The sequence below is a fragment of the Podospora pseudocomata genome, chromosome 6 (assembly GCF_035222375.1).
Source record: "Podospora pseudocomata strain CBS 415.72m chromosome 6, whole genome shotgun sequence".
NCBI lineage: Eukaryota > Fungi > Ascomycota > Sordariomycetes > Sordariales > Podosporaceae > Podospora > Podospora pseudocomata.
This window is the reverse complement of record NC_085890.1, coordinates 1,800,562-1,827,766: the sequence shown is the minus strand read 5'-3', so window position 1 is coordinate 1,827,766 and position 27,205 is coordinate 1,800,562. Positions and strand designations below refer to the sequence as shown.

The window sequence follows — 27,205 nt, the reverse complement described above, 5'->3', positions numbered from 1 at the left end:
CAGTATATCTATCCCGAGGGGATGGGGAAGGCAAGGCCAACGGATGATGGAAACAGCGAGGCCATGGTAACTGAGGCGGCCCAGAGTGTCTTTGATATTTACTTACCTGCATATTGGACATCTGTGAGCCTAAAAGTATAGTGGCTAAGGGGGTTTCATTCAGGTATCCAAGAGCATATGTGTTTCGAATTTGTGGGGAATCTGCACGGTAAACCATGCCTCAAAACATAATAATAGATTTGGAAGAAAAATGAATAGGCCTTAGAAGATAGTTAGTATACTTGAGAAGTTTATCAATATGCCTTAAAAACAGTTGAATAGGCCTTGAATGATAGTTGAGAGGCATACAAGGATATTTGAAAGGTTTATTTTCTGTCTAAAATGGTGTAGACCTACAGTAACTTCAAAAGCTTGTAGGTCTTTGTCAGCTTTGGGGCCCTTGATCGTCGTAGGTAGTTTGGTCTCCATATACCATATGAGAACCACTGTGTAGCCCCTTGACAGTCCACCACCGCAGAGAGTCTGGCTGACAAGGATCTATCTTGAGCCAGCGCCACGCCGCTGGAAAATTGCTGGGTATACTTGGGGCGGAAAGACAGATTTCTGAGAGATAAGGGTAGTTCCTGTCGATGCCAGCATGTCTGAAATCCATGTATAAGACCGTCAAATGTTGAATATCAAATGCCAAAGTCTCAGAGTCCATACGCCATTGCCCCAGAAGAATTCTCGTTCCGTCGGCGTACACAAGAATGAAGCCGATTATTGGCGAATGTGACCCCCACCAGTCAAAATACGTCTCCGCGGTTTCAAGTCTTCTGGGGGAATATGTCGCCTTCTTTTTGCAGGCAATGATTTGGGATACGTTAGACATATGCGCCACGTACGCGAACGAGGAACCTGGCTCATAAGAGCAGGCTGAACAGAGCCATGATGGCGGTTCTGGACCGGGCTTAATAGCGGTGTTTGGCTGCAGCGTTGCAAACACCTTGACACCCCGATTGGAAAGGTTAAAATATATCTGAACGGGCTCCCCGTTGTCGAGTGGGTCTATCAGCCGGCTCCATTCAATTGTTGCTTTTGGAAACTTGTCGAAGAGCAATGAGCCAGGTTCAATAGGGGTTGCGGCTGTTGGCCTGGTAATCACATCGTTGCCTTTGTTGGTTACAATCTGCAAATCCACAATTAGTACCATGACGTGGCTCTCAGCTGCTGGGGGTTCCTTACCCACAAGGCAATCTCTGAGGTGTATCCAGCACGCCGAAACCAGATGCTATTTATATATTCATCCGGTGCGACTGGCAAATATATCCAGATTGGATCCTCTATTAAGATGTCGAAGTCATTATATATAGCCAGGTCATCTTCACCCACGTAGTGGGTGTGAAGATAATAGAAACCTTCAGATCAGTAGAATGAATATCCAGTGACGCCCGGTCCATTGATTCGAAATGGAACCATTTGAAGACTTTCCAAAGGCATCTCAGGTTGCAGAGGATATAGAGGGCGGCAATACAGCTTGAGGGCAGCTACGTTCTCCCGCGGCAATGGCGCGGAGAATGTCATATTGTGGAGATTCGATGAATATGTGGACGCATTCACCATAATTCGGAGTTTCACGCCATTTATAAATGGAAAATGGTCGGCCAAGTGTACCCTCGGATGAATAAGAGGCACTTACATCGTATTCTGCCTGGAGTACCTGGGGGGACGAGAGAACCCGCCACCAGAATCCTGGTTCAAGATGGTCGGATGAAAGATTCATTTGCTTGCTATCGGTACTAGAAAAGAGCAGGTCCCGCATGCCCAGGTGATCTTCTAGCACATAGAAGATGTTGACATCGGGGGTCATTTCCGGGTCGTACAATTTCCGAAAGCATTGCGCTCGACATATGCTGGAGAGTTCACAGACGTATTTATAAACCCCAATGTCAATATACCGTGCCCAGATGGTTTGCGAGAAATCCAGGTTGTGGTGTAGGTCTTCACGGGCAGTATACAGTCCTTGTAGCGTAGCAATCGTGTACTTCCCCAACCACAAGCTCGGATATCATAAGGCACAGCTCATGAGGAAGGTGACACCACATATCACCCATTTTGGTAGCCAGAAGCTGCACCATCCTCTTTTTTCGTTTGATATCGTATGATGGCATTGGTTCGAACGAGAAGGCAGTGATGGTGAGGAGGTCGTGTCGAGGATTGCTTGCATAGTCGAAACATTCTGCGTGATATACAGGGACAGATCCGTTCAAATAAGACTGATCATGAGCACAGGCTGGAGGGCATGGCCTGAACTCCTCCTTCAATCTTGGTACATCTTCAATACTATGCTCATTATTTATGAACGCAGAGTAAACTTCACCATGAAGTCTTGGTTGACCAATGATTAGCAATAGCTGTGTTTGGGGTAGGAGTCAGACAACTTACTGGTAGCTACCATCCATTCGTTAGGCTCAATTAGGTAGGTGCAAAGGCGACACCGGCGAGGGACACAAAAGCCAACCCATGGGCAATCAGATGGGGTATCGGGGTTGTGTTCAGAGTCGTGATCAGGGTCGTGATCAGAGACGCGATCGAAGTTGCGCGCGGAGTCATCGACAAAGTTGGGACGGGAGTTGCTGTTGTCGTTATCCATGCCGAGGCCTGGTGACGAAGAAAAGCCGAAACGTCGAATTCGAAGGCAAGGAGTTAGAGTTTAATGCAAAGGGACAGATGAATATCATCCCAGTCAACAGCGGGCCATTGACGAGACCACAGTATGGGTGACAAGGCCATCATTAGTGAGACTCGTCCAAGCACTGTACTAGATGCACAGCGCTTGAGGCGCAGCCTGAAACGCTGAAGACAAACCACCGATGGGCAAGGATGAACCAGCCGCCGGTAACCTTTGAAGATAAACCGGTGGTAAGCAGCATGGTGGTCCTGAATGGTAGAACTGTGGGAAGGAGTCTGCGAAGATTGATAGTGATAAGCGGTGGACGATGACACCAACCTGGAGCTGCCCCACCTTTACACCATGATCTTGACCCCGCGGAAGTGCATCTATCCCCCACTTTGAGCATCTTGTGGATAGATAATCTTACATCTCTTCTCTTTTTTGCTCGTTTCAACTACAAAAGGCAATCCTCATTTGTGAATTTAACCTCTACTAAGAGCCGAGGCCATGTCGTCCCAATCCCCGGCTTTGCGAGCAGCCATTCTGATTGTCTCAACGACAGCTGCAAAAGACCCCTCCACCGATGCCGCAGAAGCTACACTACGCAGTGTGTTCGAGCAGGATGGTGGCAACCAATGGACGGTTGCTGAGACTCATATCGTGAGCGATGACTCGGCAGAAATCCAGCGTCAGATCACCACTTGGACGGAACCTGTGGAGGAAGGCAAACACATAATCAACTTGGTTGTGACAACGGGTGGCACCGGCTTTGCCATTGCTGACCGCACCCCTGAAGCTGTGTCGCCATTACTTCACAAACAAGCCCCTGGTCTCGTTCACGGAATGCTAGCAGCTTCTCTGGCTATCACTCCTTTTGCCATGATGTCCCGCCCCGTTGCGGGCGTGAGGAACAAGACAGTCATAATAACACTTCCTGGGTCCCCCAAGGGCGCCAAAGAGAACCTCCAAGCTGTGATCAAGACACTACCACATGCTTGTCTTCAAGCAGCCGGAGCCAATTCTAGAGCTCTTCACTCTGGCGGAGTGAAGAAACTTGAGAAGGAAGCAGGAGTGGGCTCCCAGGGCCATGCCCAGGCTCAAGCTCACACTCACGGTCACTCTCATTCACACCATCATGACCATGGCCATAGCTGTCATAGACACACACATTCGCACGGCCACGGCCATGGACACAATCACGGAAACTTATTCAGACTCTCTTCTGAAAACCCCAAATCCAACGACCCATCGCTCGGCCCCAGCCGAAGACACCGTTCCTCCCCATACCCGATGCTCTCGGTCGACGATGCTCTCTCCCTCATAGCCAAACACACCCCATGCCCCACAACCGCCACCGCCAAAGTCACCCCTGACCTCGTTGGCAAAGTCCTTGCTCAAGACATCTACGCCTCCGCTCCCGTCCCAGCCTTCCGCGCCAGTATTGTAGACGGCTATGCCGTTGTCGTCCCCTCCTCTGGGCACCTCCGCGGAGTCTACCCCGTAGTTTCTACCTCCCATGCCGCGCCCTCCTCCAACCTCGTCCCCTTGAAAGAAGGCCAGATTGCCCGCATCACCACCGGCGCGCCCTTACCCCCAGGCGCCAACTCCGTCGTCATGGTAGAAGACACAGTCCTTATCTCCACGACCAAAACCACCCACCCAACCACCGGCCAGGAAATCGAAGAAGAATCCTCCGTAGAAATCCTCTCTGACGGCATCGTCAAACCCGGCGCCAACATCCGTGAAATCGGCTCCGACATCCCCCTCAACACCCTCCTCCTCCCAAGCAAGACCCGCCTCTCCCCAGCTTCTATCGGCCTCCTCTCCAGCATCGGAACCCAATCTGTCAAAATCTACTCTCCACCCACAATCTCCCTCCTCTCCACCGGCGACGAAATTGTTGACCCTTCCCTTCCCCGCGAATTATCCCTCGGCGAGGTCCGCGACTGCAACCGTCCAACCCTCATCTCAGTCATATCCCAAGCAGGCTTCACCCCTCTCGACCTCGGGATCGTCTCAGACAAACAATCCAACCTCGAGACCACCCTCCGCCGGGCCCTTCGATCCTCCGACATAGTCCTCACCACAGGCGGCGTCTCAATGGGTGAATATGACCTCCTCAAACCAACCATCGAACGCTCCCTTGGCGGGACAATCCATTTCGGCAGAGTCAACATGAAGCCCGGCAAGCCCACCACCTTCGCTACCGTCCCAGTCAAGAACAATGACGGGACGAAATCCCAAAAGATGATTTTCAGCCTCCCTGGCAACCCCGCCTCGGCGCTGGTGACGTTTTATCTGTTTGTTCTCCCTGCTTTGCATCAGCTAGCGGGCATTAGTCCAGTAGGACTCCCAAAAGTGCCAGTGGTGCTAGGTCACGACTTTCCCGTTGATAAATCGCGGCCAGAATACCACCGCGCCATGGTGACCGTCTCGAAAGAGGGGAAACTCATTGCCACTAGCACAGGCGGGCAGAGAAGTTCCAAAGTAGGAAGTTTGGAAGGGGCGAACGCACTGCTTACCATGCCGGCGGGTGATGGTCTGATCAAAAAGGGAGAAAAAATCGAGGCGCTGATGATGGGCGAGTTGAGGAGTGAGCTGGCTTGATCTTTTGTCTCTTAACTTACGATGTAAACGAACAAGGAAGTTTTGAAGCCATGTAGCGTAACCACAAGATTTGAATTATGGCTGTTATATATTTCTCTGCACCAGCGAGCAAAAAGAAAATGGCATTCAAGTGTACCTCTGGAAAAGAAAATGATCGCCTGGTGAAGAAAGGAGAAGTGAAAAAATCAAAAAGCTCACCAACTATCTCTGCTAGTTGGATAGAGACAACCAGTGTTTTTACTTGGACTCGAACGGACGCCCCTTGGTAGTCTTTGGTCCTTACCAAAGAAGGTGCCGCGACTCCCCACACTGCTGAGCCATTTGCCAAGAGCAGAGTCGATGGAGTCTCGTTCAGTGAAGGAAGGGGCGAGAAAGGCAGTATATAAACCCCAGAAAGGGAGGAGCGACATTTGGTGGTAGTCACATGATGCGGAAGGAGCAACCTGATGCTGTTTGTGTGGCAGGAGCAGCATCACTGTCTTGGAGAGATCAGTCAACATAGCCAGTCTCTTTGACTCTGTTCTCCTTTGTACAATAACCTTGGCAAAAAAAGAGCATCTCTACTTCTACACACTCCCCACCACCTATCCCCCAACCCCATCCCCCAAGTTTAATACATATGCCTGTCCATCGTCATCAATGCCAATAAAGACCAACCAACCAACCAACCCATACCCCCTTAATAGCCTATTTACCGCCCTAATTTCTTCCAAAAAAACGCCAGGTGTGATGAAAAAAAAAATGAAGCTTGCTTACTACAACACAGACGACGACGACGACGATGACAAGACACGCTCGCTATAGCAGTCTCAAATTCTCATGAATGCGTGTTTCTTTTTGGGGGTGGGGAGGAGGGGGGGGTGGGGGCGTCATATATGTGGTGGTGTGTGGTGTTGTGTAAGATATGTGTAATGTACACCGTTTCGTCATCCTTTAATGATGCGTGTGTGATAATGGTACGTTAGAGGTAGTTAAAACCACAAGACAAGACAAGACTGAAGAGTTGATCAGGAGTGCATTCCGAAATCCTCAGCCTTACCGGCAACGAGAAGTCCAATGATGAGCCCGAAGAGTCCAAGAACGGAGCTGAAAATCTCGATGACGAGGATCTTGACGAAGCTGTAGCATATGATGTCAGTAGCTGTACCTTGATCATGTTGATCACGGGCGCACATACAGAGTAGGATCGGCAGCATCGGCAAGAGCAGCACCGCTACCGTTGATACCAACAGCAACACCGCAAACAAGGTTGCACATGCCGACAGTCAGACCAGCCCAGAAGAGCGCATAACCCGTAAAGTAGGTGCTGCCAGAGTATACATCCGCGCCCTCGACGGGGGCGAGCTTGGCGGAGAAGACGATGGCCATAATGACGCCGTAAATGGCGACGACCTCACAGAAGATAATCGAGATCAAGTTCTTGGTTCGGATTCGGGGGGCCTTGACACCACCACCCAGGATGGAGGAACCGGTGATAAAGATACCCCTGTAGTTTGCATCACCATGTTATTATGCTGTTGCTCTGCCCAGAACGATAGGGGTTGGTCCATACCATGCTGCTCCTACTACTGAAAGGCCGATACAGAGGGCAATGCCTGTGTCTGCCCACGCGTATGGAGAAACGGATTCGAGAAAGGCGCCGACCTAGAACAAGCGATTCGTCGTAAGCATGCTGCCGAGACCGCGTAATGATGGCTTGCGCTGATAGGAACAGATCGAACGGATGGACGGATGTAATCGTACATTGAATGCTTCACCGTTTCCAGTAAAAAGCATGTCTGCGCAGTCAATGTGGTTAGCAAAGGAAGCTCTTCATGATGGCCATCTCGCCATGCATGCTGCTGCGCTGGTGTAGGCAACTCACAAGCTCCCACCACTGTCAGGAGGGTTGTTATCCCCGCAACCCCGTACGTTAAGCTCATCCTGACTGATGTATTGATTGCACCGTTGTTCGGGTTCGTGTCGATGCTTGTCGATCGAAAAGGAGGCGGTCGTCAGGTCCCTTTCCAGAGCTTCGACAGTTCGTTCATCGGCTTTGATGCGTTGCGTTGCTTCCAGGTTCCCCAAAACACAGATGTCCAATGAGCCAGTCCACAGCGCCGCCAACTGCCAAGCCCGCAGCTGCTGCGTTGGAGACAAGTGGATCCCTTGGCACGTGACTCAGACGGCTTCGCCTGCTTCCAGCTTTCTCAGCCCTCATTTTCCCCAGAAGTATTTAAACCACCCAAACTTTTGAACTTTTCATCAAACAACCACGCCATCAGACCCTGCGGTATCAAGAAAAACGCACTAGACATAAGATACAGACACGATGGCGGCGAACACCGGCTTTTACGATTTGTATCGTCATGGAAGGTACATATTTACTTGCACGAATCCGCCCTCTTGATGGCTGCGCGAGCCCCATCCGCGGATGCGGTGGCGCACCCCAAGGCAGCATAGCAGAGCAAAACAAGCCGTTTCACTGCTGCCCACTTCTTTCCAACACAGATCCATTCTTCATCTCCATATCGTAAAATCAGGAAGTCGAGTTGCTGACATTCCCTGTCGGGATACAGTCTCGGCTTGACGCTGACGGATGCCCTCGACGAACTGATTGGCGATGAAAGTATCGCTCCTCAGCTCGCCATGAAGGTACTGACTCAGTTCGATCGTGTTGTTGCCGAGACGCTGCAAGAAAAGGTCAAGCAGCGCTTGACTTTCAAGGTGAATACCATCTTCTTTCCACATTCCTAACCTGAGGGACGCTGTACACAAACACCCATCTATAACCCTTGCATACACACAACCCTTCTTTGCCTGCCCTCTCACGGCGAGTGGTTAAGAACATGCAAGGCTAACAACGAGGTTACACTCCTCTCACGTTACAGGGCTCCCTCGACACATATCGCTTCTGTGATGAAGTCTGGACTTTCTTGATCCGCAATGTCACCTTCAAGATGGACGGAAACCAAGGATCGGTCGTCGCCGACAAGGTGAAGATTGTGAGCTGCAGCGCGAAGCGCAACGACGACAAGTAAGCGCCGTTCGCCAAGCGACCTGAGCTTTTGTCACATCATGGACTTTCTTTTTTTGCAATGGCAAGCTGGAGTTGGGCATTTGTTTTCGAGGCATATGGGCATAGTATGGGCGGTTTATAGGCGTTTATGGTCAACCTAGAGGTTCTCATATGCGGTTTGCTTTGAGATTACATACCAGCAGAGATCTTATTTATACATCAGCTCACCAGTCGTCGGGACTTGAGCAAAAAACCATTGGGATGAACAGACATGGGACTGAGGAGGCCCTCATATCACATATCGTTTGTTCTCATGTGTCTCGGCCGGATGACCTGGGAATCTGTGATGATGAACTGAGCCAATCGGCAGTCGTGCCTTTGCCCACCACCTTGATTGATAGGGGATGGTCATATATGTTGAATATATACGACATGAAGTTTCTGAACTTGTTCAAAAGCGGGTAAAGAGATTACCAGGTATCCAAGTAAAACAGTTTGCAAATGAAGGTATCATCACACTGAAAAGGCCCCCCTGTTCTCCAGTGGCACGTGCACCACTACAGGGGCCAGAGTTGACATCAATCCAACATCGCGTCAAGAAAAACACTCATCTTAAACTTTCTTCGTGAGGACAGCATCTCACAAGTGCAATTGAGAACTTATCATGCAATTACCATCTCACCTATCACCGCTTCCAAGTCTCAGATTTGCATGACTCGAACTTAGACAACCACTTCCAAAACCAACAGTGGGACACCGTTTTCGTGAACAACGAACCTCAGCCAAGACCTCCATCCCACATCCTTGGAAACGGCACAAAACAGGAACCGAGGACTTCTGTGCGTCCCCAAACCGCAGGCCTTATCCGGGCCATCCGCTACCCCCATTCGATAACGGACGGGGATCAATTGCTCTTTAAAGCCAGCCAGTCGGCCTTCCTTGTTCAGCGCGGCCCGCGTCTGTCCCCACACCACGACGACTCAAGCAATGCCAACGACAAGACAACAGGCGCAGCGCAGGCTTGCTTCTGGGTTGGATGATACAACAACTACCTCCTCGGCTGTGACTTCTTCTTCATCGGATACGAAAGTGACATCTCTCAAAAAGAGAGCCCCGCCAAATCAGCCAACGGTTGCAGAGGATGAGAAGGACAAGTGTGGTATGAGCCGGCTATCAGATGAGGAGCGTCCGCTCCTTCCGGAGGGTACAGCCGTTGATGGGGGTGGTGTGCCATCATCGACGGCGAGCTGGACGAAGAGGAACGAGTGGATTGTTTATGCGCTTGCTAGCGGGGCTTGTGCTGCTTTTAATGGTGTTTTTGCCAAGTTGTGAGTGATTCTTTGTCATGTCGAGTGTGTGTCTGGGGCTCAAACTGATGACGATGTTAATCTCTGCAGGACTACGACTGAGTTGACGACTACACTGTCGATGTGGATTGCGCGCCTTGTTGGCCTGGAGAAGGCTGAGGGGATTGTTGAGGTTGGTGTGAGAGGTGTAAGTTCACTCCATTTTATGATCAAGCCATGTAGCTATGTATCTGACATCTTCAACAGTCCTTCTTCTCCCTCAATCTCGTCTTCAACGGCATCGTAAGTACCGTTTTCACTTATGTGTTCCACATGGCCTGATACTTGCATAACCCCCCCCCCCCCACCCCCTTCTCTTCCCCTTCTCTTCCCCTTGCACCTTGCGTCAATGGCGCGCAAATCCATGCATCCACCACCTCAGCTGAGTGGTCCAGCCCTACGAGGCTGCGAATAATACCAAATGTGCCTCTTCACCAACCCCACCCCTCACCCCCCTCCCACTTACAACACCCTCACTTTCAAGTCGCACTAACTCTTGCCTAGATGTGGACCCTCTTTACAAAAGCCCTCTCAAAGGGTAACTCTACGACTCAAGTCTCAATCATGAACACCTCCTGCAACTTCTTCATCACCGCCATCCTCGGCTTTGCCATTTTCTCTGAGGCGCTCCCGCCATTGTGGTGGATGGGGGCTGCGATGCTTGTGGCGGGGAATGTCATTATTGGGAGCAAGGATGAGGGGGTCAAGGAAGCAGTGATGAGTGATGGTGTAAGTGTGGATGGGATTTCATTGGCGACGCAGGATGATGGGGTTGAGGGGAGGAGGAGGAAGAGTGAGGATGATGAGGAGGAGGATGAGGATGTGTTACAGGATTTAGTTGTGGAGGAGGAGAGGTGAAGGGGGTGTTGGTTGATGTGATACCCATTCTGGCGAAGAGATACAAAACATGTAGATCTTATATGTATACAGAACTCTGGATTGTCTCAACCTGATGTTGTCTTGAGATGCTCAACACTCCAACTCCCATTGGATCAACACACCGTCAACCAGCGCCCAGCGGTTATTAGCGGGGCTTTCCACTTACAGGGGTCCAACGATAAGGGAAAGGAAGCTTAATCCGACGTTTAGTGCGGGGCACCAGTTTTTGGCGTGCAGGGAGGCGGGCGAGAATCAATCCCGACAACCCCAATTCAAATCTTTTTTTTTCCCCTTGCGACAACCGCCCTTTTGTGTCGTAGCAGCAGAGTAGGAGCATTTCACACCCGACCTGCATATACATCTCGAGAAAGGAACGTGGTACAACATCGCGCTGGGGCAGCAGCAAATCAATCAACGCCGCCGGCAATGGTCTTCCCCAATGACTGGGAAGGGTTCAGCCCCGCCATCATGGGCAGGGTGATGGACTGTGAGTTTTGTTCCCCCATCCCTAGGTCCCATTCGCTTTGTATGGTGGGCTAATATGTTGTGTTCCCCTCATACTGTAGATGCTGTAGATCTCTGGCACGAACACCGCATCCCTATTTTGCTCTCGACGGTGTTTATCCTTACTTTTTTGAGATTTTACCTCCGGTTGAACGACGCGCAATCAGAGAAACAGAAATTGGTGGCTTTGCCGAGGGCGTTGAATAAGGACGAGAAGAAGACGACGACGACGACAACAGAGAAACTTGACAAGGTGGTGGTGAAGAAAGTTTCCAGCTCGGAGGGTTCGTCGGGTGATGATGAGAAGAAAGAGGGGGTAAAGAAGAAGACCGCCGGGCCGAGGAGGATAAAGGGTGATGCGAGTAAACGGGTGAAGAAGGAAGGGGGAGAAGCGAGGAAGATTCAAGTTTTGGTCTTTTTCTCTTGTTTGACGGGGAGCACCGAGAAGATCGCGAAGCAGTTCGCGGGGGCGTTTGAGGAGGCTTTGACAAAGGCAAAAGGGGAGCAAACGACATTCTTGTCGCCGCAGGTGCTGGATCTTTCGGAGGTGGACTATGATGAGTATTTCATCAGTCCGCCAAAGACGGAGGGGGAGGAGAAGGTGGATTACTTTTATTTGATCCTGCTGCCGAGTTTTAATATTGATAGTATCAACGATACCTTCTTGGAGCACCTTCAGGAAACACACCACGACTTCCGGATTGATACTTCGCCGTTGGCGCCGATATTGGGGTATTCGGTATTTGGGTTTGGGGATAGGGAGGGGTGGCCGACGGAGGAGGAGGGGTATTGTTTCCAGGCGAAGGAGGTGGATAAGTGGATGGCGAAGTTGAGTGGGAGGAAGAGGGCGTATCCGCTGGGGATGGGTGATTGGAAGAGGGACGGGAAGGAGAGATTGGCGGAGTGGAAGAGTGGGTTGGTAGATGTGTTGGGTCAGATTGAGCAGAATGGTGGACTAGGGGAGGGTGTTCCTGGTTCTGGTGATCCGATTGAGAGTGATGATGAGGAACTTGATGATGATGGAGAGGTGTATGATGAGGGCGCTGAGCAAAATGGAAAGTCCAAGAGCTCGGGGGATTTGGGAGATCTGGAGGATCTTGGGCAGATTATGGCGGTGAGCGGCAATACTGGGAAGAAGTCGTCTGGGCCGATCGCGGTCGATTTCACAACCGAAGGCAAGCCAAAAAGGAAGGCTGCTGCCCCGGCCGTCATCAAGGAAATGGTACCGAAGGGTTCACCCACATATAACTCCTTAACGAAGCAAGGCTACGCCATCGTCGGCTCTCACTCGGGTGTCAAGATCTGCCGCTGGACAAAGTCTGCCCTGCGCGGCCGTGGCTCCTGCTACAAGTATTCCTTCTACGGCATCAATTCTCACCAGTGCATGGAAACCACACCATCGCTCTCCTGCTCCAACAAGTGCGTCTTCTGCTGGCGCCACGGCACAAATCCCGTCGGCACCAACTGGCGCTGGGTCGTGGATCCCCCAGATCTCATCTTCAACGGTGTGAAGGAGAATCACTACAAGAAGATCAAAATGATGCGCGGCGTTCCTGGAGTACGAGCAGAGCGCTTCGCTGAGGCCATGCGCATCCGCCATTGCGCCTTGTCACTAGTCGGCGAGCCCATCTTCTACCCTCACATCAACGAGTTCCTCGGTATGCTCCACAAGGAGCGCATCTCCTCCTTCCTTGTGTGCAACGCCCAGCACCCCGATCAACTCGCCGCCCTCCAACACGTCACCCAGTTGTATGTCAGCATCGACGCCTCAAACAAGGAATCCCTCCGCCGCATCGACAGACCCCTCCACCGCGACTTCTGGGAGCGATTCAACCGCTGCCTCGACATCCTCCGCGAACGCCGCTTCCAACAACGGACGGTATTCCGCCTCACCCTCGTCAAGGACTTTAACCTCGAAGACGAAGTGGAAGGCTACGCTGACCTAGTCCAGAAGGGACTCCCTTGCTTTGTCGAAATCAAGGGTGTCACCTACTGCGGAACATCCACCTCGTCCTCGGCAGGTCTGACGATGCAGAATGTGCCCTTTTACAACGAGGTGTGTGACTTTGTGATGGCGCTAGAAAAGGCGCTGAAGAAGAGGGGGCTGAATTATGGGATTGCGGCGGAGCATGCGCACAGTTGCTGCATCTTGCTGGCGAGTGACAGGTTTCACAAGGAGGGGAAGTGGCATACTAGGATTGATTACGAGAGGTTTTTTGAGTTGCTGGAGGAGAGGGGGCCGGATGGGGAGTTTACGCCAGAGGAGTATATGGGGCCTGAGACGCCGGAGTGGGCCACGTGGGGGAGGGGAGGGTTTGATCCGAGGGATCAGAGGGTTGATAGGAAGGGGAGGCCGGTGGAAGTTTCATAGGGGTTTATAGGAAAGACATGGAGTGTGGGATTCAAAAGGCGTTTTGGGGATTATGTAGAGAATGGACTACTAAAATGGAAAAGTGGGACATTTTCATGATACATACGTGATACAAAACACTTAGTACTTGAGGTTTCTTTGTTGGTGATGTGTTGGGTGAGTGAAGGGACTACCTACCTACTTACCTACGTAGCGAAGATCGCAAAGGGTGAAAGGAGGTGATTTGCGTTCTTCGGATTCTTTTTGACCATATCTATGTCTCCTCTGTTGAAAGCGGTTTTGCGAATAGGGCAAGATTGGTGATTGTTTGCAAACATTAGTTTTGGTTGAACAGTCTCTTCATGCTGTGTGCGATAGAACCCGCCTCGAGTTTGTTGCTTTAAACCCACACGAGCGGAAAACCAAGTGAACAGTGTTAGAGGACTTGTCTCTTCTAAATCAAATGCACCATGCTTCTTTTGTCCAGAGGCTTCACATTCTCCCGCTCTTTTCATCTCAGGGGCATAATCCAGCACAAAATCCAAGCAGCTTCCCCTCATCTCCAACATACGAACCGCGGGACAGCATCACATGCTCCCATCCCGTGTCACAGTAACACACACAACCCTCCCCCCAACAATTTTCTAACTTTTTTATTTTTTTTACTTTAATCACTGGGTGTTGTGTGGTGGTGTTTATCTCATTACAGAACCGATCATAAGCAGAAGCCCTCCCGCCCCAGCAAACCCCTTCCTCTTTTTACTTTTGGTTTGCCGCCCCAACCCCCAGTTTCCCATACCCCCCCCATTGATGAAACCAAGTTTGCCCCTCTTCCCTTCCCCCCCTGCCTCCCGGCCCGCACTACCTTACCCATCATCATCATCCCATGATATTTTGTCTATATGTACAAGCGTCTTTTATACACTCCCCTCTCTTTTTAAACCAAAAAAAAGGAAGGGATAAATCGAATCCGTCTCCCACCCCTGTGCCTGGATGGGAAAAACAAAATCAGAGCAGAGAGAGATTGCCGTTTTCGCCGAGTAGAGTGTTATGTTGACTGTGTTTCTTGCTTGCGCGCCCGTAAAATGACAGTTCCGTTGTCTCGATCGCGATATGCCGAGGTCCTCCCGTTTCTCTCCTGGCTGACTTTTTGCTTTCCCTTCCCGACGCGACAGGTGCTCTCCCATATCCTAGTCCAGCCGTCGTCATCTTGTCCATTTTTTGGGCTCTTTATCGTCGTTTCCAGATCGTGTTGGTCTTGTTGTCGGAGAAAAGTGGTTTAATCCATGTCCGCTGGGTTGACGCCCATCTCCTCCATCTCGCGCATCAGGGCGGCCATGTCGACGCCGGGGGGACCGGTGTAGTTGGTGCCAATCTTGAGCGCACCGTCGTAGGCGATCATTTCGGCGAGGATGTCGAGGATTGGCTATTGCGAGGGTCAGTAAGACAGTCAAGAGTTGGACTGGAAAGCGAGCATTCTTACCTTGGAGACAGTCTTGTCGTAGATGTTGATCAGGTCACCAGGGGTGGGGTAGACCTTGAGAGCTTTGTAGAAGCCGAGGGCGGCCTCGAGAGCCTTGGAGGGGTCGGCGGCGAGGGTCTCACCGATCTGAACCTGCTCGAGGAAGTAGGCCTCCTTCTCCTCCGAGTTGTCGGGGAAGCCCTCGGCCTTGGCTTCGTCTACGGCGAGGTAGATGGCTTGCTTCTGGGCCTCGGCATCGATGAGGGCCTGCTCCTTTGCGCTGCGAGCCTGGCGGCGGTCGTTGCGGCGCAATTCCCTCCTGAACTCGGCGCTGCTGCGGCGACGGTAGTCGAAGTAGACGGCGTAGGCTGTGAGGAGGGCAGTTAGCTTTTTTTGCGGCCTGGTGCAGGGAGGGATGGGAGGTGGGAAGTTGGAACGGGCTGGAACACACCCAAGAGACCAGTAGCAACCGCGGCCACAGCGATGACGGCAGGTCTTGTCGCTGAAGATTCCATTGTAACAGAGGCTTATTATTTGTGGTGAGGGGTAGAGGCGGGTTGATAAGTAGTGAGCTGGCGAGGTTCTGGCCGAGGGGCGCAACTGGAAACCGAGATTAAGGCGGGGAGAGATCGGGTCGGATGGTAGCTTGAAATGGATGGCTGGATGGGTGGTGGAAAGTGGGAGGTGGGAGCTGAGCTGCAGTCTGCTGAAGGTTCGCAGTGTGCCGCTGGTAATTTTTCATCCCGTTGCCGGCCGAGATCCAGGTTCACTGCCAAGCTCTGTCCACGGGACCCGGGCCAGAGAGTCCAGGCGGGGCGATAACGCTAGCGTAGGTATTTAAAGCGCACGGTCCAAGCGGCTGCATCATCTTGCTCCACTGGTTGAAACGCAGGGGAACGTCGCTGGTGGTTGAGGGGAGTCGGCCTTGTGAATTTGAAGCCATCAACAACAACCTGCGCGCCCGTAGCCAAGGAGGCTGACGCTTGTTGTCTTGTCACAAGCTCGTGTTTCTGTTGAGCAGAACACCGTCGTTTCTCTATTAACTTTGCCTCCGGTCTATCCCTCTGGCTTCTGGCTTTGGCTTGTACTTTTATCCCTTGTTGTGCCAATCGCCCACCATGTCTGAAGATCGGGATAGGCTCAAGATATCGTTGCGAAGCGGCGGAAAGAGGAAGAACAAGGCAGCCCCCATCAAGATCTCTGGGCCAATCTTGCAGCAAAATGATGCGAGCTCTCAGAGGTCCGGGTCCCGGTCCATCGCGGAAGAGGCCCCGCCTGCTCGGCCCCGACCCCCGCCGCAGAGCAGTGGAAAGGTGAGTTCGCAGCCGCTTTGGTGCTACATTTCTGTGCTCCCTGACTGACAGCCTGCTTGGAAAATAAGACGTCTGATCTTGTAAAACGGAGATACTCGACCCGCTTCAACCAACTCCCCACCGATTTCGATCCAACCGCCAACCCGATGCCAGCTCTCAGCAACCTCGACCAGTATGTTCAAGCCCAGGCTCAAGACCGCCGGCCCCCGCCGTCTAGAGGAGGTGAGAGTGGTCGAAAGGTTGGAGCTACACCCGAAGTCGATGTCAGGGCTCTTCGAAATCCGAACCTTGTTGCCGAGAACTATGTCGCCGAGATCCTTAGTGAGGCCACTGAGGACGAGATTCGCGAGTATGAGATTGCTTTGCGCCAGCTGAAGAGCCGCGCCTCGATTGACTTGCAGCAAAATGTCTACCAGAACCGCACACAGTTCATCAAAATCAGCAAGGAGGCCGAGAAGCTCAAGGGCGAAATGCGCACTCTCAAGAACCTGATGTCGGAATTAAAGACCAACACCACAGCACTTCGCTCGGCTTCCAACAGTACTGAACCTGTTAGCTTCAACAATGAGATACCTTCAGGGCTCAGCAAGCGGGACAAGCGCAGCTCTGTCGCTGATCGAACGGCACTCTGGAGCGCACAGATGCAAGCGCTCTACAAGAACGTAGAAGGCTCTCAGAAATTTCTACCGAACGTCCCTGGTCGTCATGTTGTTCAAAATGCAGGTCCGTGGGTAGAGCTCGATAATGCGACCTACAAGTCTAGACGGTCTATGCAAATATTCCTCCTGAACGACCACCTCCTAATCGCGTCTCGCAAGAAGCGGAAGACGGATGGACCTGGGGGGGCTGATGGGAGGGGTCCAATGACGAAGCTGGTGGCTGACCGGTGCTCGCATTTGTTGGACGTGGAGGTGGTGGATATGGCTGGGACAGGCGATTCGTCAGCTGGTAGGAACAAGTTGGCCGATGCCATCATGGTTCGCGGCGGTGGAGGAAACGAGTCTTTTATTTACCGGACAGAGAAACCGGAAGATCCTGAAAAGGGAACGCTGATTCTCAACATTCGCAAGACTGTGGAGGAATTGCGCAGGAACCTCCAGTCTGAAAGAGAAGCCACCAACAAGGCCAAGGAAACCATCAACTATTTTGCGTCGCGCGATCCTGGTCTCTTGCAAAAGACTGAGCTGCTCGAGACGCTGTCCGATATCAAGGATATGCTCATTGAGGTGGATGGGAAGCAGCAGAACCTTCGCTGGGTCGAGAGCGAAATGGATGAGCTGGATATCAATATCGCTCTCCAGCAGATTGAACTGGCAGTCGCCCGCATCGAAAAGTTGAAGAGCTTAGCGTTGGGTCTACGTAAGAACGCCATTGCGCATGACTTTATTACCTTCAAAGTTGAGGAGAGGTGTTCCAAGCTGGCGGCCTTGATTGCCCGTGAACTCACTTCCACGCATCACCATCAGCGGAAGACCAAGCAGAATGTTTCTTGGTTAACGCGCCTCGGTTTTGAAGACCGTGCCAGAGAGGCGTATCTGGAGGCCCGCAGTGAGATTATCCAAAAGCGATCTAGGTAAGTCGATTTTAATGGAGAGAAATGTTTGGAATACGCAGCTAACCATGACACAGACAATGCATCTTCAAGGGCGACTTGCATCTGTACATCTGGGAGATCTCATTTGTTTATTTCACCATCATACGAAACACCGTCAGCTGTTTCCAGGCGTGTTTCCCGCCTCCCATGATGAGCGCATGTGTCAAGTGGGCCAAGGAGGAAGTGGATGCCTTCAACGGAATCCTTGCTCGGCAGCTCAGCAGTACCGAAGAAGGCGACGAGGTGTGGGTTCAATGCATGGATCGGGCAAAGGAACATTCCGACATGCTGTCTGAGGTTGGCCTGGACTTTCGCAATCTTGTCGGACAGAATGTCAAGACCGGGGCCGAGAGTGGCTCTAACGGGCCGGTTGGCTTGGGCTTGTCTTGAGCCTAGTAGGTGTATGGGGATTTGTTTATCTCCTGAGGTGTGTTGGGGGGTTTTTGGTGTGGTTGTAGTGGTAATGAAAAATAATGTAGACTTATTATTGTGAGATAAAATGGGTTTGGAACAAGAAAGATACACAAACATACAATCAGGGCAATATATACAAGGCTGAGAGAGCTGCCTGTCAAGCAATGAATAATGCACCGTGATTGGCTAGACGACTCACCGCCTTGCTGGGAATAAGGAGGCGGGGCAAGTCCAGGAATGCTCACCCAACATCCCACCTCCAACCCGCGTTGGGCCTTGCAGCTGGTGGCAGCCCAGAGCTGACAAGCGCCCTCTCCGCAATTTCCACAGCACAGCACCTCTCTCCTTTGCGCGGAACAACTTCACGATTGCCCGCTGATATACCCTCTGTACCGTTCTCCCCCACTTTGTGTTGTTATTAACGGTGTAAGCGACGTGTTTTTGGCCGACCCCCGAGCTGCGTGCCATTTGATTCTTTGTTGGAGAAGCCTCAACTGCGACTTGCCACCAGCTCCCTCCCACCTACCCACCACCACCTGCCCAATTTTGAGCCCAGCAGAGAGGAGAGCAAGCCGCGCCGCGCCTGTGGACTCGCAACCTAACGTCATTGCGTTGCTACTTCCAGTTCTCTCTCGCGAACCACACTGCCCCCAGCATTCCCAGCACTCCCAGCATTCCCGCACTGCAATTAGCATCATCACCATTCTGTTGTCGAGCACACCCACCACCATCGACACCGTCTTCTAGAGTTACAGAGCAATCGTCATAATGGATACCACCATGGAGGATGTCGGGCGCGCTCCCACCGACCTGCCACCCGTCCAGGTTCAGGAAACCACCATCCCTACTCTGGATGGTTGGATCGAGAGCCTGATGGCCTGCAAGCAGCTGACCGAGTCGGATGTGCACAGATTGTGCGAGAAGGTCCGTTGGATTGTTTTCTCTACCTCTGCTGCCCCCTCCCCTTTCTATCGCCGCGCGCGCCGACCATGGCCCCTCCCCGCCTTGGCTACCGACCTTGCAACCTACCACCATCTGCCAAAGGAGCCTGTGGTCGCGTGCACGTGTCGATACACCTTGATGGCCACACAACACAATGACGATGAAATAGTCGCTGACGGACTGACCGTTTTAGGCACGTGAGGTTCTCCAGGGAGAATCCAACGTACAACCTGTCGTATGTATATCCGATCTACCCCTAAAGTTTCCCGCCATCACATCTGTAGCGTTCAAGGCTTATGTTTTGTTTGGATGGATAGAAATGCCCCGTCACGGTGTGCGGTGACATCCACGGCCAGTTTCACGATCTTATGGAGTTGTTCAAGATTGGCGGTCCCAACCCCGATACCAATTATCTCTTCATGGGTATGGCACCCTCGACCCTCGCTTCGCAATGCCTCGGCAGGCGACCATGACAGTCGGGATTCTAACACATCTGGTTGTCTACAGGAGACTATGTCGACAGAGGTTACTACTCGGTCGAGACGGTCACCCTCCTTGTCGCGCTCAAGATTAGATACCCCAAACGAATTACCATCCTCCGAGGCAACCACGAGTCGCGCCAGATCACCCAGGTCTACGGCTTCTACGACGAGTGCCTTCGCAAGTACGGTAATGCTAATGTCTGGAAGTACTTTACCGATCTCTTCGATTATCTCCCCCTCACCGCTCTCATCGACAACCAGATCTTCTGTCTGCACGGCGGTCTTTCGCCTAGTATCGATACCCTCGATAACATCAAAGCTCTCGATCGGATTCAAGAAGTGCCTCATGAGGGCCCCATGTGCGATCTCCTTTGGTCGGACCCTGATGACCGCTGCGGCTGGGGTATTTCCCCCCGTGGCGCCGGGTATACGTTCGGCCAGGATATCTCGGAGGCTTTCAACCACAACAACGGCTTGACGCTGATTGCCCGCGCGCATCAGCTTGTGATGGAAGGTTACAACTGGTCACAAGACCGAAATGTTGTCACAATCTTCTCTGGTAGGTTTTGTTTGGGCTGCTCTCGGTTTGGTTGGGGAATGACAGGTTACTAATATGCCACAGCGCCCAATTACTGCTACAGATGCGGTAACCAAGCTGCGATAATGGAGATTGACGAACACTTGAAATACACATTGTATGTGCTCTTGCAGAGCAAGTTTGAGGGGAGAGCAACACTAACACTTCACAGCTTGCAATTTGATCCCTGCCCTCGGGCCGGTGAGCCTATGGTCTCTCGCCGTAAGGAACCCTTTGACCTCAATCTTGAACCATGCTAATGACGGCACGCAGGGACTCCGGATTACTTCCTTTGATCAGCTGACCTAGACTTGGAGCATCGCAGTTCCCTCTGCGGTGATTGCATACTAATAAGGGAGGCAAAGCGTCTATTGATACAATTCCATGGTTCACTTGTCAGAATACCCGTCGAGGTCAGAGAGCGAAAAGCGAGGATCACTTGGAGGCGGCTGACAGACTACAATACCCAATGTATCAACTGCAAGATGGTCCGACTTGTCTCTTGAGCACAAGGAAAAACAGGCACCTGTTTCAGTTTCACATCCGGTGGTCTCGGTAGCGAAGTGACTTGAATAGGTGCATCCCATCTTCACATCTCGTTTGCAGCACTTAGAAGAACGGGATTAGACTAGGCTGGCCAGATGAATGGGCATTTTTTTCTCAACCTTGGGACTTTGGCTTTTGCAGTGAAAAGTGATGAAAGATGTTTGTGAGGAAACGAAGACGAGGAATCTCGAAAAGAGAATGGGGCTAGGCGTATATGGTATGTTTATTCCAGAATGAAACAAAGCTAATAAACCAACTGACGGAAGTTATTACAGGGCGATAAACAGGCAAAAGTCTCTCTCGTGTTTGATCAAAGATATAGGATGAGTACTGCTAGTTTGAAATAACCCGGCGATATTGCTGAAGGCCTCCAGGACATGCACATGGGCTTGAATAACAGCAGTTCAAGCATCAACACCAGGTTTTCAGCGAAATATGAACTTGGGAGGGAGTTGCTCTTCATCCTCATCTTGGCCAAAGTCGCAACCTTGACTTCCATTTCCAGCAGGACAGCGCGCGGTCTTTTCAAACCCGGCGGTCCGGTTACTCTGGGCAACGAGCGATGTAGCTGATGAACAACACCGACGCCAGCCGCAGCTTCTCGCTGGTCGAGGCTTTCTCATGCCGTCTGCAGCCTCGGGTTCGATCCGTCCGAAGTCAAATCATACCACAAACACCAGACCGTTATGCGAGCAGAGGACCGCGCGAGGCCTAACTCGAGACCGGTCGTGCTAATTGGGAGCCCGAGATACTGGTATGAAGACACGGTATCGTCACGCCTCGTCAACACCACCGTTGGCAAGCTTCCTCTTGCTCCCTCAATACTCTATTCAGCAAAACAAAATGAGCTCTTCTGGACGGATTGCTAACCATGATTAGGGTAAGCCTTTGTGTTTCCGGGAGAGCTAAGACTGGCTAACATGAAACCGAGCGGTCGGTTCGTATGCAATGAGTATCTGAACACTGAAGGAGGCCTATCTCTCAAGAAAGGTCCCTGGGTCAACCTGACCCGCTAAACAAGCCTGAACCCAGAGCATTTTCGAACGCAACCGCCGGGATAGTAGCATCCGACGGGGAGAGCAACGATGGATGTCAACAAACAAGCAAAGAAGCGCCGCCGATCGCCGCTACGGCCTGCTTCTTATACCTTGACAGTGTCCCCAGCCCTCTAGTTTCCTGCTGCTCGGTTACAGGTTTTTGTTGTTGGGTTTTCTAGCTGCATTGTTCGCTCCTTTATTTTCTTTTCGTGCTGAAGGTTTCGTGGTTCGGGCGTGCAGGAGAAGAAGAGGTTGACGTGTTGGTTCCTTCACCCTCTGTTTTGAGGCGGGGACGAACGCAATCTGCATCTCGGGTCAGAGATCGAGGCGTGGGCGCCCGGTGAGTTGAAATCCGTCTACCGATTCGAGACCCGTTCTTTCCCTCTTACTCTTTCATTCTTCCTCTTTTCTGATTCTGGGTTCTCTCGCATCTTGGCGATTTATTTTGAGCCGTGTTGAGAGTCCCTGACAAGTTCATATATACATTGGGACAGAGAGCTTGGCGAGTTTCTAGGTAATTCGGTTCCCCGAGGCCAATCGTTCGTTCAGTGGTGCTGCTTTCTTACTGCTTTCTTACTGCTTTCTTTATTTGGATGATATCAGGTCCTGAGTGGACTAGATACGGTGAAGGAGGGCAGGAATGTCCAATTCTACTTATGCCGCGCCGACGGCGCCGTCAACTGCACCAGCTGCACCGGCTGCTACAGGGCCGGGAGCGGTATGTTGCTTCCTGTCTTGATCGGGTATGCTCACATCAACTTATCTCTTTTCTAGCCCCGAATCGCAGGCAATGGCCCCTTCCCACCCCCCACCGCCGCCTCGGGCGGTGTCCCCGGCCTCACTCCCGACATCCCCATCTGCGCCATCTTCCTCGCCCTCTTCGTAGCAGGCGCGGCAACAAACATGACCATCTTCCAGCGCAACCGTCGGAGATCGTACAAGTTCTTTTTCTCGGTCCTGCTCTTCGGTTTCTGCATGGCGCGTATCGTCGCCCTATCCATGAGAATAGTCTGGGCGTCCAAACCGAGGGACGTCAACGTTGCGATTGCCTCGCAAATCTTCACCGCGGCTGGGGTGCTCATCTTGTTCATCACCAACCTGATTTTTGCGCAAAGAATCATCCGGGCCTATCATCCCTTTTTTGGCTGGAGCAAGAGCATCACCTGGCTGTTTAGGGTCCTGTTTGGGAGTCTGATTGCGTTGCTCGTCATGGTTATCAGCGTGACGGTCCAGAGCTTTTTCACGCAAGACCCGGGGGTGAGGATGATTGATCGGAACATTCAGCTCTTTTGCGCGACGTACCTGGCCGTCTTTGCGTTTTTGCCGATCCCGTTGGTGACGCTGGCGGCGGTTGTACCGAGACGGACCAAGATTGACAAGTTTGGGGAGGGGCACTTCCGGACAAAGTTTGCGCTTTTGACGTTTACTGCTTTGTTGCTGGCGGCGGGGGCCATCTTCAGGGCAGTGATTGCGTATTATCCTAGGCCGGTGAACAACCCGGCTTGGTATCACGGCAAGGCGCCGTATTATTGTTTTAATTTTGGGATTGAGCTGGTGGTGGTGTATGTCTATGCAGTCTCGCGGTTTGACAAGAGGTTTCACATTCCGGACGGGTCGTCGGCGCCGGGGCATTATTCTTGTTCGGATTACGGGCCGAGGCGGAGCGCGGTTGCGGCGGCGGTGGCGGCGGCGGATTTTGAGAAGAGGAGCAGTTATGCGTATGGGAAGATGGCGAGCAGTGTGGAGGAGGGGAGTGCGAGTGTTTGGACGGGGTCGAGGTATTCGACTATTAAGAGGGGGAGTGGGAGCTCAAAGTCGTTGCCGAGTAGTTTGGGGAGGCCGAGTGTGACTGCTCGACCGAGCAGCAGTCGGGGCCCGGGGGGGTTGAGCAGCAGTGGGAGGAGTTTGAAGAGTGTGAGGTCACTTTATTCGCCGGCTGCTACGGATGAGAATGCTGTGGTGTCGGGTGAGATGGATGGGGGGTCGTCGGAGGCGACGAGGGCGGAAGATTTGGCCTGGATGGCGAGGGCAATGGTAGGCTTTCATTCCCATGAGTTTGGCGTTGATCCCTTGTCCCCTTATGATGAGATTCTGAGGCTGGACCGGCCGTTGCCCCCGCTGCCTCCTGCCCCTCCGCTGAAAGAGTACCCGCCGCTGCTGCCGCCTACGGAGGTGTTGGGGCCGGACCTGGCGTATGGGTATGTGCAGGTTGCGGGTGGTGGTGGTGGTATTATGGGGGCGATCAGTGAGGGGACTGAGCCGGAGGAGGAGGAGGATGAGGAGGAGCGGTATCATCATCCAGAATGAGGGCTTCTTGGGGACATGAAGAAATGAGAACATGACTTGCTGATTACTGTGTCTTTGTTTTTAGCGCGAGATGTACGGTGAGACTGGGGAGGAGGATCATGGGTCGAAGAGCAGTCATGGATAGAGAGGGATCCAGGGTGGGACATTTCCTTTCTGTCGGGCTGATTTTGGAATAACCTGGGATTAAGGATACCAAAGGGCCTGAAACTCAACACAGGAAGCATGGGACTAGGAGTTTGTGATGTTTTGCTGTTTTTGTGGTAATATCGTACCGTGGAGTTACTAAATCTAGGTAGTAATAGAAAAGCAGATTGTGGAATTCTCCTTGTTCTTTCGGCGGTTGTCTCGATGTGAACTGATTGCAATATGAGACCGAGCAGGAGGAGTGTGGTGTAGAAGTGGGGCTCTCATTTCCACCTCGCCAACACAATAAGTAGGCAACAAACACAGACAGTAGTTAGGTAGCGGGAAAAGGCGGTCTACCTTGCTCTTATTTTCGAGTTCATTGATTGCCACAGCCTCCGCGGCTAGTTTGTCTTGGACACACCTGAGGGGAGGCTACACCTTGGCAGTGTCTAGGCCGGTGGCTTGGATGAGGTGGCAGGCGAGGATATGTACATCACCCAGAATAACTGATATCTTCGACATCTAGGTCTTGGTTGCCTTCACTTCCCTCAACCAACTTTATTTTGAAGATTGACATTCTTACCTTTCTTTCCATGTCCTCTATTCTCTCATCCGCCTTCAATCTGCTAACATCATGTCATCGTCGACAAGGATCCAGCTTCGTATCCGATGGTGGAAGCCATCATCCTGAGGATGATGAGTGGGTCGGTTACTGTGTCCCTCCACGATGCCGACTCTGCAAATTCCCGATTGAGGATGAAGAGATGATGGTTGCTTCAGGTGGGTGAGCAGCAGCCTGAAAATGAAGGCAACAACAGTGAACACATCGCTAACACCTATATCAGCTCCTGGAAGCTCCCGAGTATCTCGTCCGTTTGTAAACGAGATAAGCAACATCGTGCACGAGGTGTCCAGGCGACCGGGCAGAGGGGAGTTGAGGGAGGAGTGTAGACCCTGTTTTAGTCTGAGTTGTACTCATGACCGGGCTAACCTAAGAGGCGCGGCAAATGGTTATCATGCGGGATGTTTTGACTATGCTGGCCAGTCGTTCGGTCATAAAGGCAAGACTTGCCCATCGCCTGAGTCTTCCAGGGCTGTGGAAGTTCTCGTTCGAGACAACGTCGTCTTATGACTTGAGACGACCAAAGAAGATGGAGGAGGTCATTGCGAGAAAGATTGATATTATTTGGGGCTTTCTGCCATATGAGATTTGTCTCATGATTGCCCCGTATCTAGTTCGGGAATATTCTATCGGCAGACTTCACGCGCTATGGCCTAGCAGTCGCCGGGCTGTAAGTGCCAATCAGCAATTGGAGACCTCGAGGACGATCTGGGCTCGGTATATTGATATTGGGGGTGTTGAGTATGTCTATGATCTGTCGAACAAGAAAGAGGAGCATCATCCCAAAGTGTTTGATCCAGCCACGACGTTTGATGCTGATGCTCTGTACGTGTTGGAAGATCATCTTGGGGTTAGAAACTTGGTGTTTCCTAACTCCAAAGAGAAACAGTTGCAGTCATCATCAACATCTATACATGCAGAAGGGGCATGGTGGAGGGTTTTATCGCCATTCCCTCCGACACTGGCGATAGAGTATGATGTATGGTGTTTATTCCTCCAGTCTACTGTTGAACTAAAACCATGCTGACAGTTTCCAATAACAAAAAGGGCCTCAAAGTTCGAACAATTCGCACGGCTTCTTCGTCCAGCATTACACATGATCTTTGGCCGGTGCCCATCCATCTCGAGGAGATCGCTTCGCTTAAGATCCATAACTTGACTGAACCCAAATCCGAAAGGCCACAAGAGGAGATTGTCCGGATACTTCCTTCCCAAATCAACGGACCAGATGTTAATGGGTACTCCTTCAGCTGGTCAGGCGAATTTATCTTCCTTCACACGCATCACAAGGGGGAAGATGTCCCAGTCAATATGTACAGGGAATGCAGACAAATGTTTGACTTTCCTGTCTGAACTCATGTTCCACTCGACCCGACGAACTTATCACCAGCATTTGGATGCGATATTCCTGTGATAAGATCGACTCTTGTCTCTGGGTAAGGTGATCCAATCCTACCCTCTCCCCCGGTACGTCTAGCGTCTACGTACTAACTACAATCCAATACTCAAGATCCAAACCAGTAAAGAAATAGAATATATCATCGGACCACCTATGACCACCAACACTCAAATTGGTCGAGAATTGTCGGCCCACTCAATGAAAATCGCCCAGTCCACGCCTCCTTCGCCCTCTCCCGCACCGGCATAAAACACCTCGCCACACCAAAATCCAGCACGCTAACCCACGGCCCTTGATCCCACCGCCAACCTCCCTACTCAACGGCATTCATCCGGATGACCCCGAAAACGAATTCTCTCACTGGCTTGGAAACGGCGCGGCCTTTGCCAACCTCGCAGAGGTAATCCCCTACCGATTCCCGCCAGGCCCTACCTGTGACCCATTGGACTCCCAAATCCAAGGCCTCGGTCTGGCCTACCTCAACGGCAGAAGAGCTCACGTCGGCCAAACCCGTCTTCATCTTGCTACAACACCGACTAATGTCCGGAATGTGAGCTCTGTTCACCTCGCTGTTCACAAGAGAACAGACGTGCTAGGTCTGCTACGTGACTGATCTTTGGGTCGCTCCCCCCTCTCTGGATGAGAGGGAATCTGCCTGGCGATGGATCGATATCGATCTTTCGAATGAGGAGGAGAAGCTGACGTGGTTATACTGTGGGTATGGCAATGAGTTGGGGTATGGGGAGCAGGGTACTTGGGACGTAGAGTGAGAATGGCGAGTAGGGAAAGGCTGGCTGGGCATCAGATACTCAAGAACAGTATAAATAAGGGGAACGCGCCCGTTGTTCCTTGAATAGAGTGTTGACCATCCTGAACCCAAGTCTCCACATTCCTGATAAGGCCAAATTTTTACTACTTCTATCACATACGACCATACCTGGCAGAAAGCTCGGGATCCCGTCCGCTCTCCCCTAGATAAGCTGCCAAGGGCCGGATCAGTACTCAGGTGGGTGACCACTGGGGAATCCCCGGTGTTGTATGTTTTTT

The 27,205-nt window shown here is 51.8% G+C and overlaps 11 protein-coding genes across 11 annotated transcripts; 8 read left to right on the top strand and 3 right to left on the bottom strand.

Annotated features, from left to right (window-relative positions):
* Nucleotides 1-1,480: 1,480 nt before the first annotated feature.
* Nucleotides 1,481-2,958, bottom strand: QC762_601850 (uncharacterized protein; the record flags this gene model as incomplete). The annotated part of the gene is given in 3 exon segments (XM_062891880.1): nt 1,481-2,023; nt 2,034-2,353; nt 2,425-2,958. 3 exon segments carry the CDS (start codon nt 2,630-2,632, stop codon nt 1,481-1,483), a joined length of 1,071 nt encoding a protein of 356 aa, XP_062740607.1. The 5' UTR covers nt 2,633-2,958.
* Nucleotides 2,959-3,036: 78 nt separating this feature from the next.
* On the top strand, nt 3,037-5,260 carry QC762_601860 (uncharacterized protein; the record flags this gene model as incomplete). The annotated part of the gene is made up of 1 exon (XM_062891881.1): nt 3,037-5,260. The coding sequence occupies exon 1, from the start codon at nt 3,161-3,163 to the stop codon at nt 5,258-5,260; it is 2,100 nt and encodes a 699-aa protein (XP_062740606.1). The 5' UTR covers nt 3,037-3,160.
* A 553-nt stretch (nt 5,261-5,813) lies between these two features.
* vma16 (V-type proton ATPase subunit c'') lies at nt 5,814-7,753 on the bottom strand. Its single transcript, XM_062891882.1, has 5 exons — nt 7,125-7,753; nt 7,004-7,038; nt 6,813-6,904; nt 6,438-6,746; nt 5,814-6,379 (listed from the first exon to the last, which is right to left on the bottom strand). The coding sequence occupies exons 1-5, from the start codon at nt 7,180-7,182 to the stop codon at nt 6,268-6,270; spliced, it is 606 nt and encodes a 201-aa protein (XP_062740605.1). The 5' UTR covers nt 7,183-7,753; the 3' UTR covers nt 5,814-6,267.
* toa2 (Transcription initiation factor IIA subunit 2) lies at nt 7,326-8,506 on the top strand. The gene is made up of 3 exons (XM_062891883.1): nt 7,326-7,615; nt 7,819-7,966; nt 8,131-8,506. The coding sequence occupies exons 1-3, from the start codon at nt 7,572-7,574 to the stop codon at nt 8,278-8,280; spliced, it is 342 nt and encodes a 113-aa protein (XP_062740604.1). The 5' UTR covers nt 7,326-7,571; the 3' UTR covers nt 8,281-8,506.
* Nucleotides 8,507-8,829: 323 nt separating this feature from the next.
* Nucleotides 8,830-10,552, top strand: QC762_601890 (uncharacterized protein). The gene is made up of 5 exons (XM_062891884.1): nt 8,830-8,869; nt 8,897-9,586; nt 9,656-9,752; nt 9,812-9,847; nt 10,109-10,552. Exons 2-5 carry the CDS (start codon nt 9,246-9,248, stop codon nt 10,460-10,462), a joined length of 828 nt encoding a protein of 275 aa, XP_062740603.1. The 5' UTR covers nt 8,830-8,869; nt 8,897-9,245; the 3' UTR covers nt 10,463-10,552.
* Nucleotides 10,553-10,721: 169 nt separating this feature from the next.
* Nucleotides 10,722-13,490, top strand: YPO7 (Fe-S oxidoreductase). The gene is made up of 2 exons (XM_062891885.1): nt 10,722-10,970; nt 11,050-13,490. Exons 1-2 carry the CDS (start codon nt 10,910-10,912, stop codon nt 13,356-13,358), a joined length of 2,370 nt encoding a protein of 789 aa, XP_062740602.1. The 5' UTR covers nt 10,722-10,909; the 3' UTR covers nt 13,359-13,490.
* A 694-nt stretch (nt 13,491-14,184) lies between these two features.
* On the bottom strand, nt 14,185-16,241 carry TOM20 (mitochondrial import receptor subunit tom20). Its single transcript, XM_062891886.1, has 3 exons — nt 15,251-16,241; nt 14,821-15,167; nt 14,185-14,763 (listed from the first exon to the last, which is right to left on the bottom strand). Exons 1-3 carry the CDS (start codon nt 15,312-15,314, stop codon nt 14,617-14,619), a joined length of 558 nt encoding a protein of 185 aa, XP_062740601.1. The 5' UTR covers nt 15,315-16,241; the 3' UTR covers nt 14,185-14,616.
* EXO84 (exocyst complex component exo84) lies at nt 15,692-18,285 on the top strand. The gene is made up of 3 exons (XM_062891887.1): nt 15,692-16,112; nt 16,181-17,685; nt 17,742-18,285. Exons 1-3 carry the CDS (start codon nt 15,918-15,920, stop codon nt 18,094-18,096), a joined length of 2,055 nt encoding a protein of 684 aa, XP_062740600.1. The 5' UTR covers nt 15,692-15,917; the 3' UTR covers nt 18,097-18,285.
* Nucleotides 18,286-18,374: 89 nt separating this feature from the next.
* Nucleotides 18,375-21,020, top strand: PPH1 (Serine/threonine-protein phosphatase PP2A catalytic subunit). The gene is made up of 8 exons (XM_062891888.1): nt 18,375-19,044; nt 19,256-19,297; nt 19,380-19,485; nt 19,570-20,103; nt 20,167-20,239; nt 20,294-20,343; nt 20,395-20,884; nt 20,943-21,020. Exons 1-7 carry the CDS (start codon nt 18,889-18,891, stop codon nt 20,415-20,417), a joined length of 984 nt encoding a protein of 327 aa, XP_062740599.1. The 5' UTR covers nt 18,375-18,888; the 3' UTR covers nt 20,418-20,884; nt 20,943-21,020.
* A 1,324-nt stretch (nt 21,021-22,344) lies between these two features.
* Nucleotides 22,345-24,011, top strand: QC762_601950 (uncharacterized protein; the record flags this gene model as incomplete). The annotated part of the gene is made up of 2 exons (XM_062891889.1): nt 22,345-22,422; nt 22,479-24,011. 2 exons carry the CDS (start codon nt 22,345-22,347, stop codon nt 24,009-24,011), a joined length of 1,611 nt encoding a protein of 536 aa, XP_062740598.1.
* Nucleotides 24,012-25,153: 1,142 nt separating this feature from the next.
* Nucleotides 25,154-26,858, top strand: QC762_601953 (uncharacterized protein; the record flags this gene model as incomplete). Its single annotated transcript, XM_062891890.1, has 4 exons — nt 25,154-25,584; nt 25,680-25,731; nt 25,807-26,195; nt 26,270-26,858. The coding sequence occupies 3 exons, from the start codon at nt 25,154-25,156 to the stop codon at nt 26,110-26,112; spliced, it is 789 nt and encodes a 262-aa protein (XP_062740597.1). The 3' UTR covers nt 26,113-26,195; nt 26,270-26,858.
* Nucleotides 26,859-27,205: the final 347 nt, after the last annotated feature.

What these genes read in the sequence shown, in the direction of transcription:
- vma16 (XM_062891882.1), bottom strand. Translation starts at nt 7,182, where the DNA reads ATGAGCTTAACGTACGGGGTTGCGGGGATAACAACCCTCCTGACAGTG. An exon ending in CCTGACAGTGGTGGGAGCTT is followed by an intron (nt 7,039 to 7,124) that starts GTGAGTTGCCTA and finishes TTGACTGCGCAG; the next exon opens with ACATGCTTTTTACTGGAAAC. An exon ending in GAAACGGTGAAGCATTCAAT is followed by an intron (nt 6,905 to 7,003) that starts GTACGATTACAT and finishes CGCTTGTTCTAG; the next exon opens with GTCGGCGCCTTTCTCGAATC.
- toa2 (XM_062891883.1), top strand. Translation starts at nt 7,572, where the DNA reads ATGGCGGCGAACACCGGCTTTTACGATTTGTATCGTCATGGAAG. An exon ending in GATTTGTATCGTCATGGAAG is followed by an intron (nt 7,616 to 7,818) that starts GTACATATTTAC and finishes GTCGGGATACAG; the next exon opens with TCTCGGCTTGACGCTGACGG. An exon ending in AGCAGCGCTTGACTTTCAAG is followed by an intron (nt 7,967 to 8,130) that starts GTGAATACCATC and finishes CTCACGTTACAG; the next exon opens with GGCTCCCTCGACACATATCG.
- QC762_601890 (XM_062891884.1), top strand. Translation starts at nt 9,246, where the DNA reads ATGCCAACGACAAGACAACAGGCGCAGCGCAGGCTTGCTTCTGGGTTG. An exon ending in TTGAGGTTGGTGTGAGAGGT is followed by an intron (nt 9,753 to 9,811) that starts GTAAGTTCACTC and finishes CATCTTCAACAG; the next exon opens with TCCTTCTTCTCCCTCAATCT. An exon ending in ATCTCGTCTTCAACGGCATC is followed by an intron (nt 9,848 to 10,108) that starts GTAAGTACCGTT and finishes ACTCTTGCCTAG; the next exon opens with ATGTGGACCCTCTTTACAAA.
- YPO7 (XM_062891885.1), top strand. Translation starts at nt 10,910, where the DNA reads ATGGTCTTCCCCAATGACTGGGAAGGGTTCAGCCCCGCCATCATGGGC. An exon ending in CATGGGCAGGGTGATGGACT is followed by an intron (nt 10,971 to 11,049) that starts GTGAGTTTTGTT and finishes CTCATACTGTAG; the next exon opens with ATGCTGTAGATCTCTGGCAC.
- TOM20 (XM_062891886.1), bottom strand. Translation starts at nt 15,314, where the DNA reads ATGGAATCTTCAGCGACAAGACCTGCCGTCATCGCTGTGGCCGCGGTT. An exon ending in GGTTGCTACTGGTCTCTTGG is followed by an intron (nt 15,168 to 15,250) that starts GTGTGTTCCAGC and finishes CCCTCCTCACAG; the next exon opens with CCTACGCCGTCTACTTCGAC. An exon ending in ACGACAAGACTGTCTCCAAG is followed by an intron (nt 14,764 to 14,820) that starts GTAAGAATGCTC and finishes CCCTCGCAATAG; the next exon opens with CCAATCCTCGACATCCTCGC.
- EXO84 (XM_062891887.1), top strand. Translation starts at nt 15,918, where the DNA reads ATGTCTGAAGATCGGGATAGGCTCAAGATATCGTTGCGAAGCGGCGGA. An exon ending in CGCCGCAGAGCAGTGGAAAG is followed by an intron (nt 16,113 to 16,180) that starts GTGAGTTCGCAG and finishes TTGGAAAATAAG; the next exon opens with ACGTCTGATCTTGTAAAACG. An exon ending in ATTATCCAAAAGCGATCTAG is followed by an intron (nt 17,686 to 17,741) that starts GTAAGTCGATTT and finishes ACCATGACACAG; the next exon opens with ACAATGCATCTTCAAGGGCG.
- PPH1 (XM_062891888.1), top strand. Translation starts at nt 18,889, where the DNA reads ATGGATACCACCATGGAGGATGTCGGGCGCGCTCCCACCGACCTGCCA. An exon ending in TACCAATTATCTCTTCATGG is followed by an intron (nt 19,486 to 19,569) that starts GTATGGCACCCT and finishes GGTTGTCTACAG; the next exon opens with GAGACTATGTCGACAGAGGT. An exon ending in TGTTGTCACAATCTTCTCTG is followed by an intron (nt 20,104 to 20,166) that starts GTAGGTTTTGTT and finishes AATATGCCACAG; the next exon opens with CGCCCAATTACTGCTACAGA.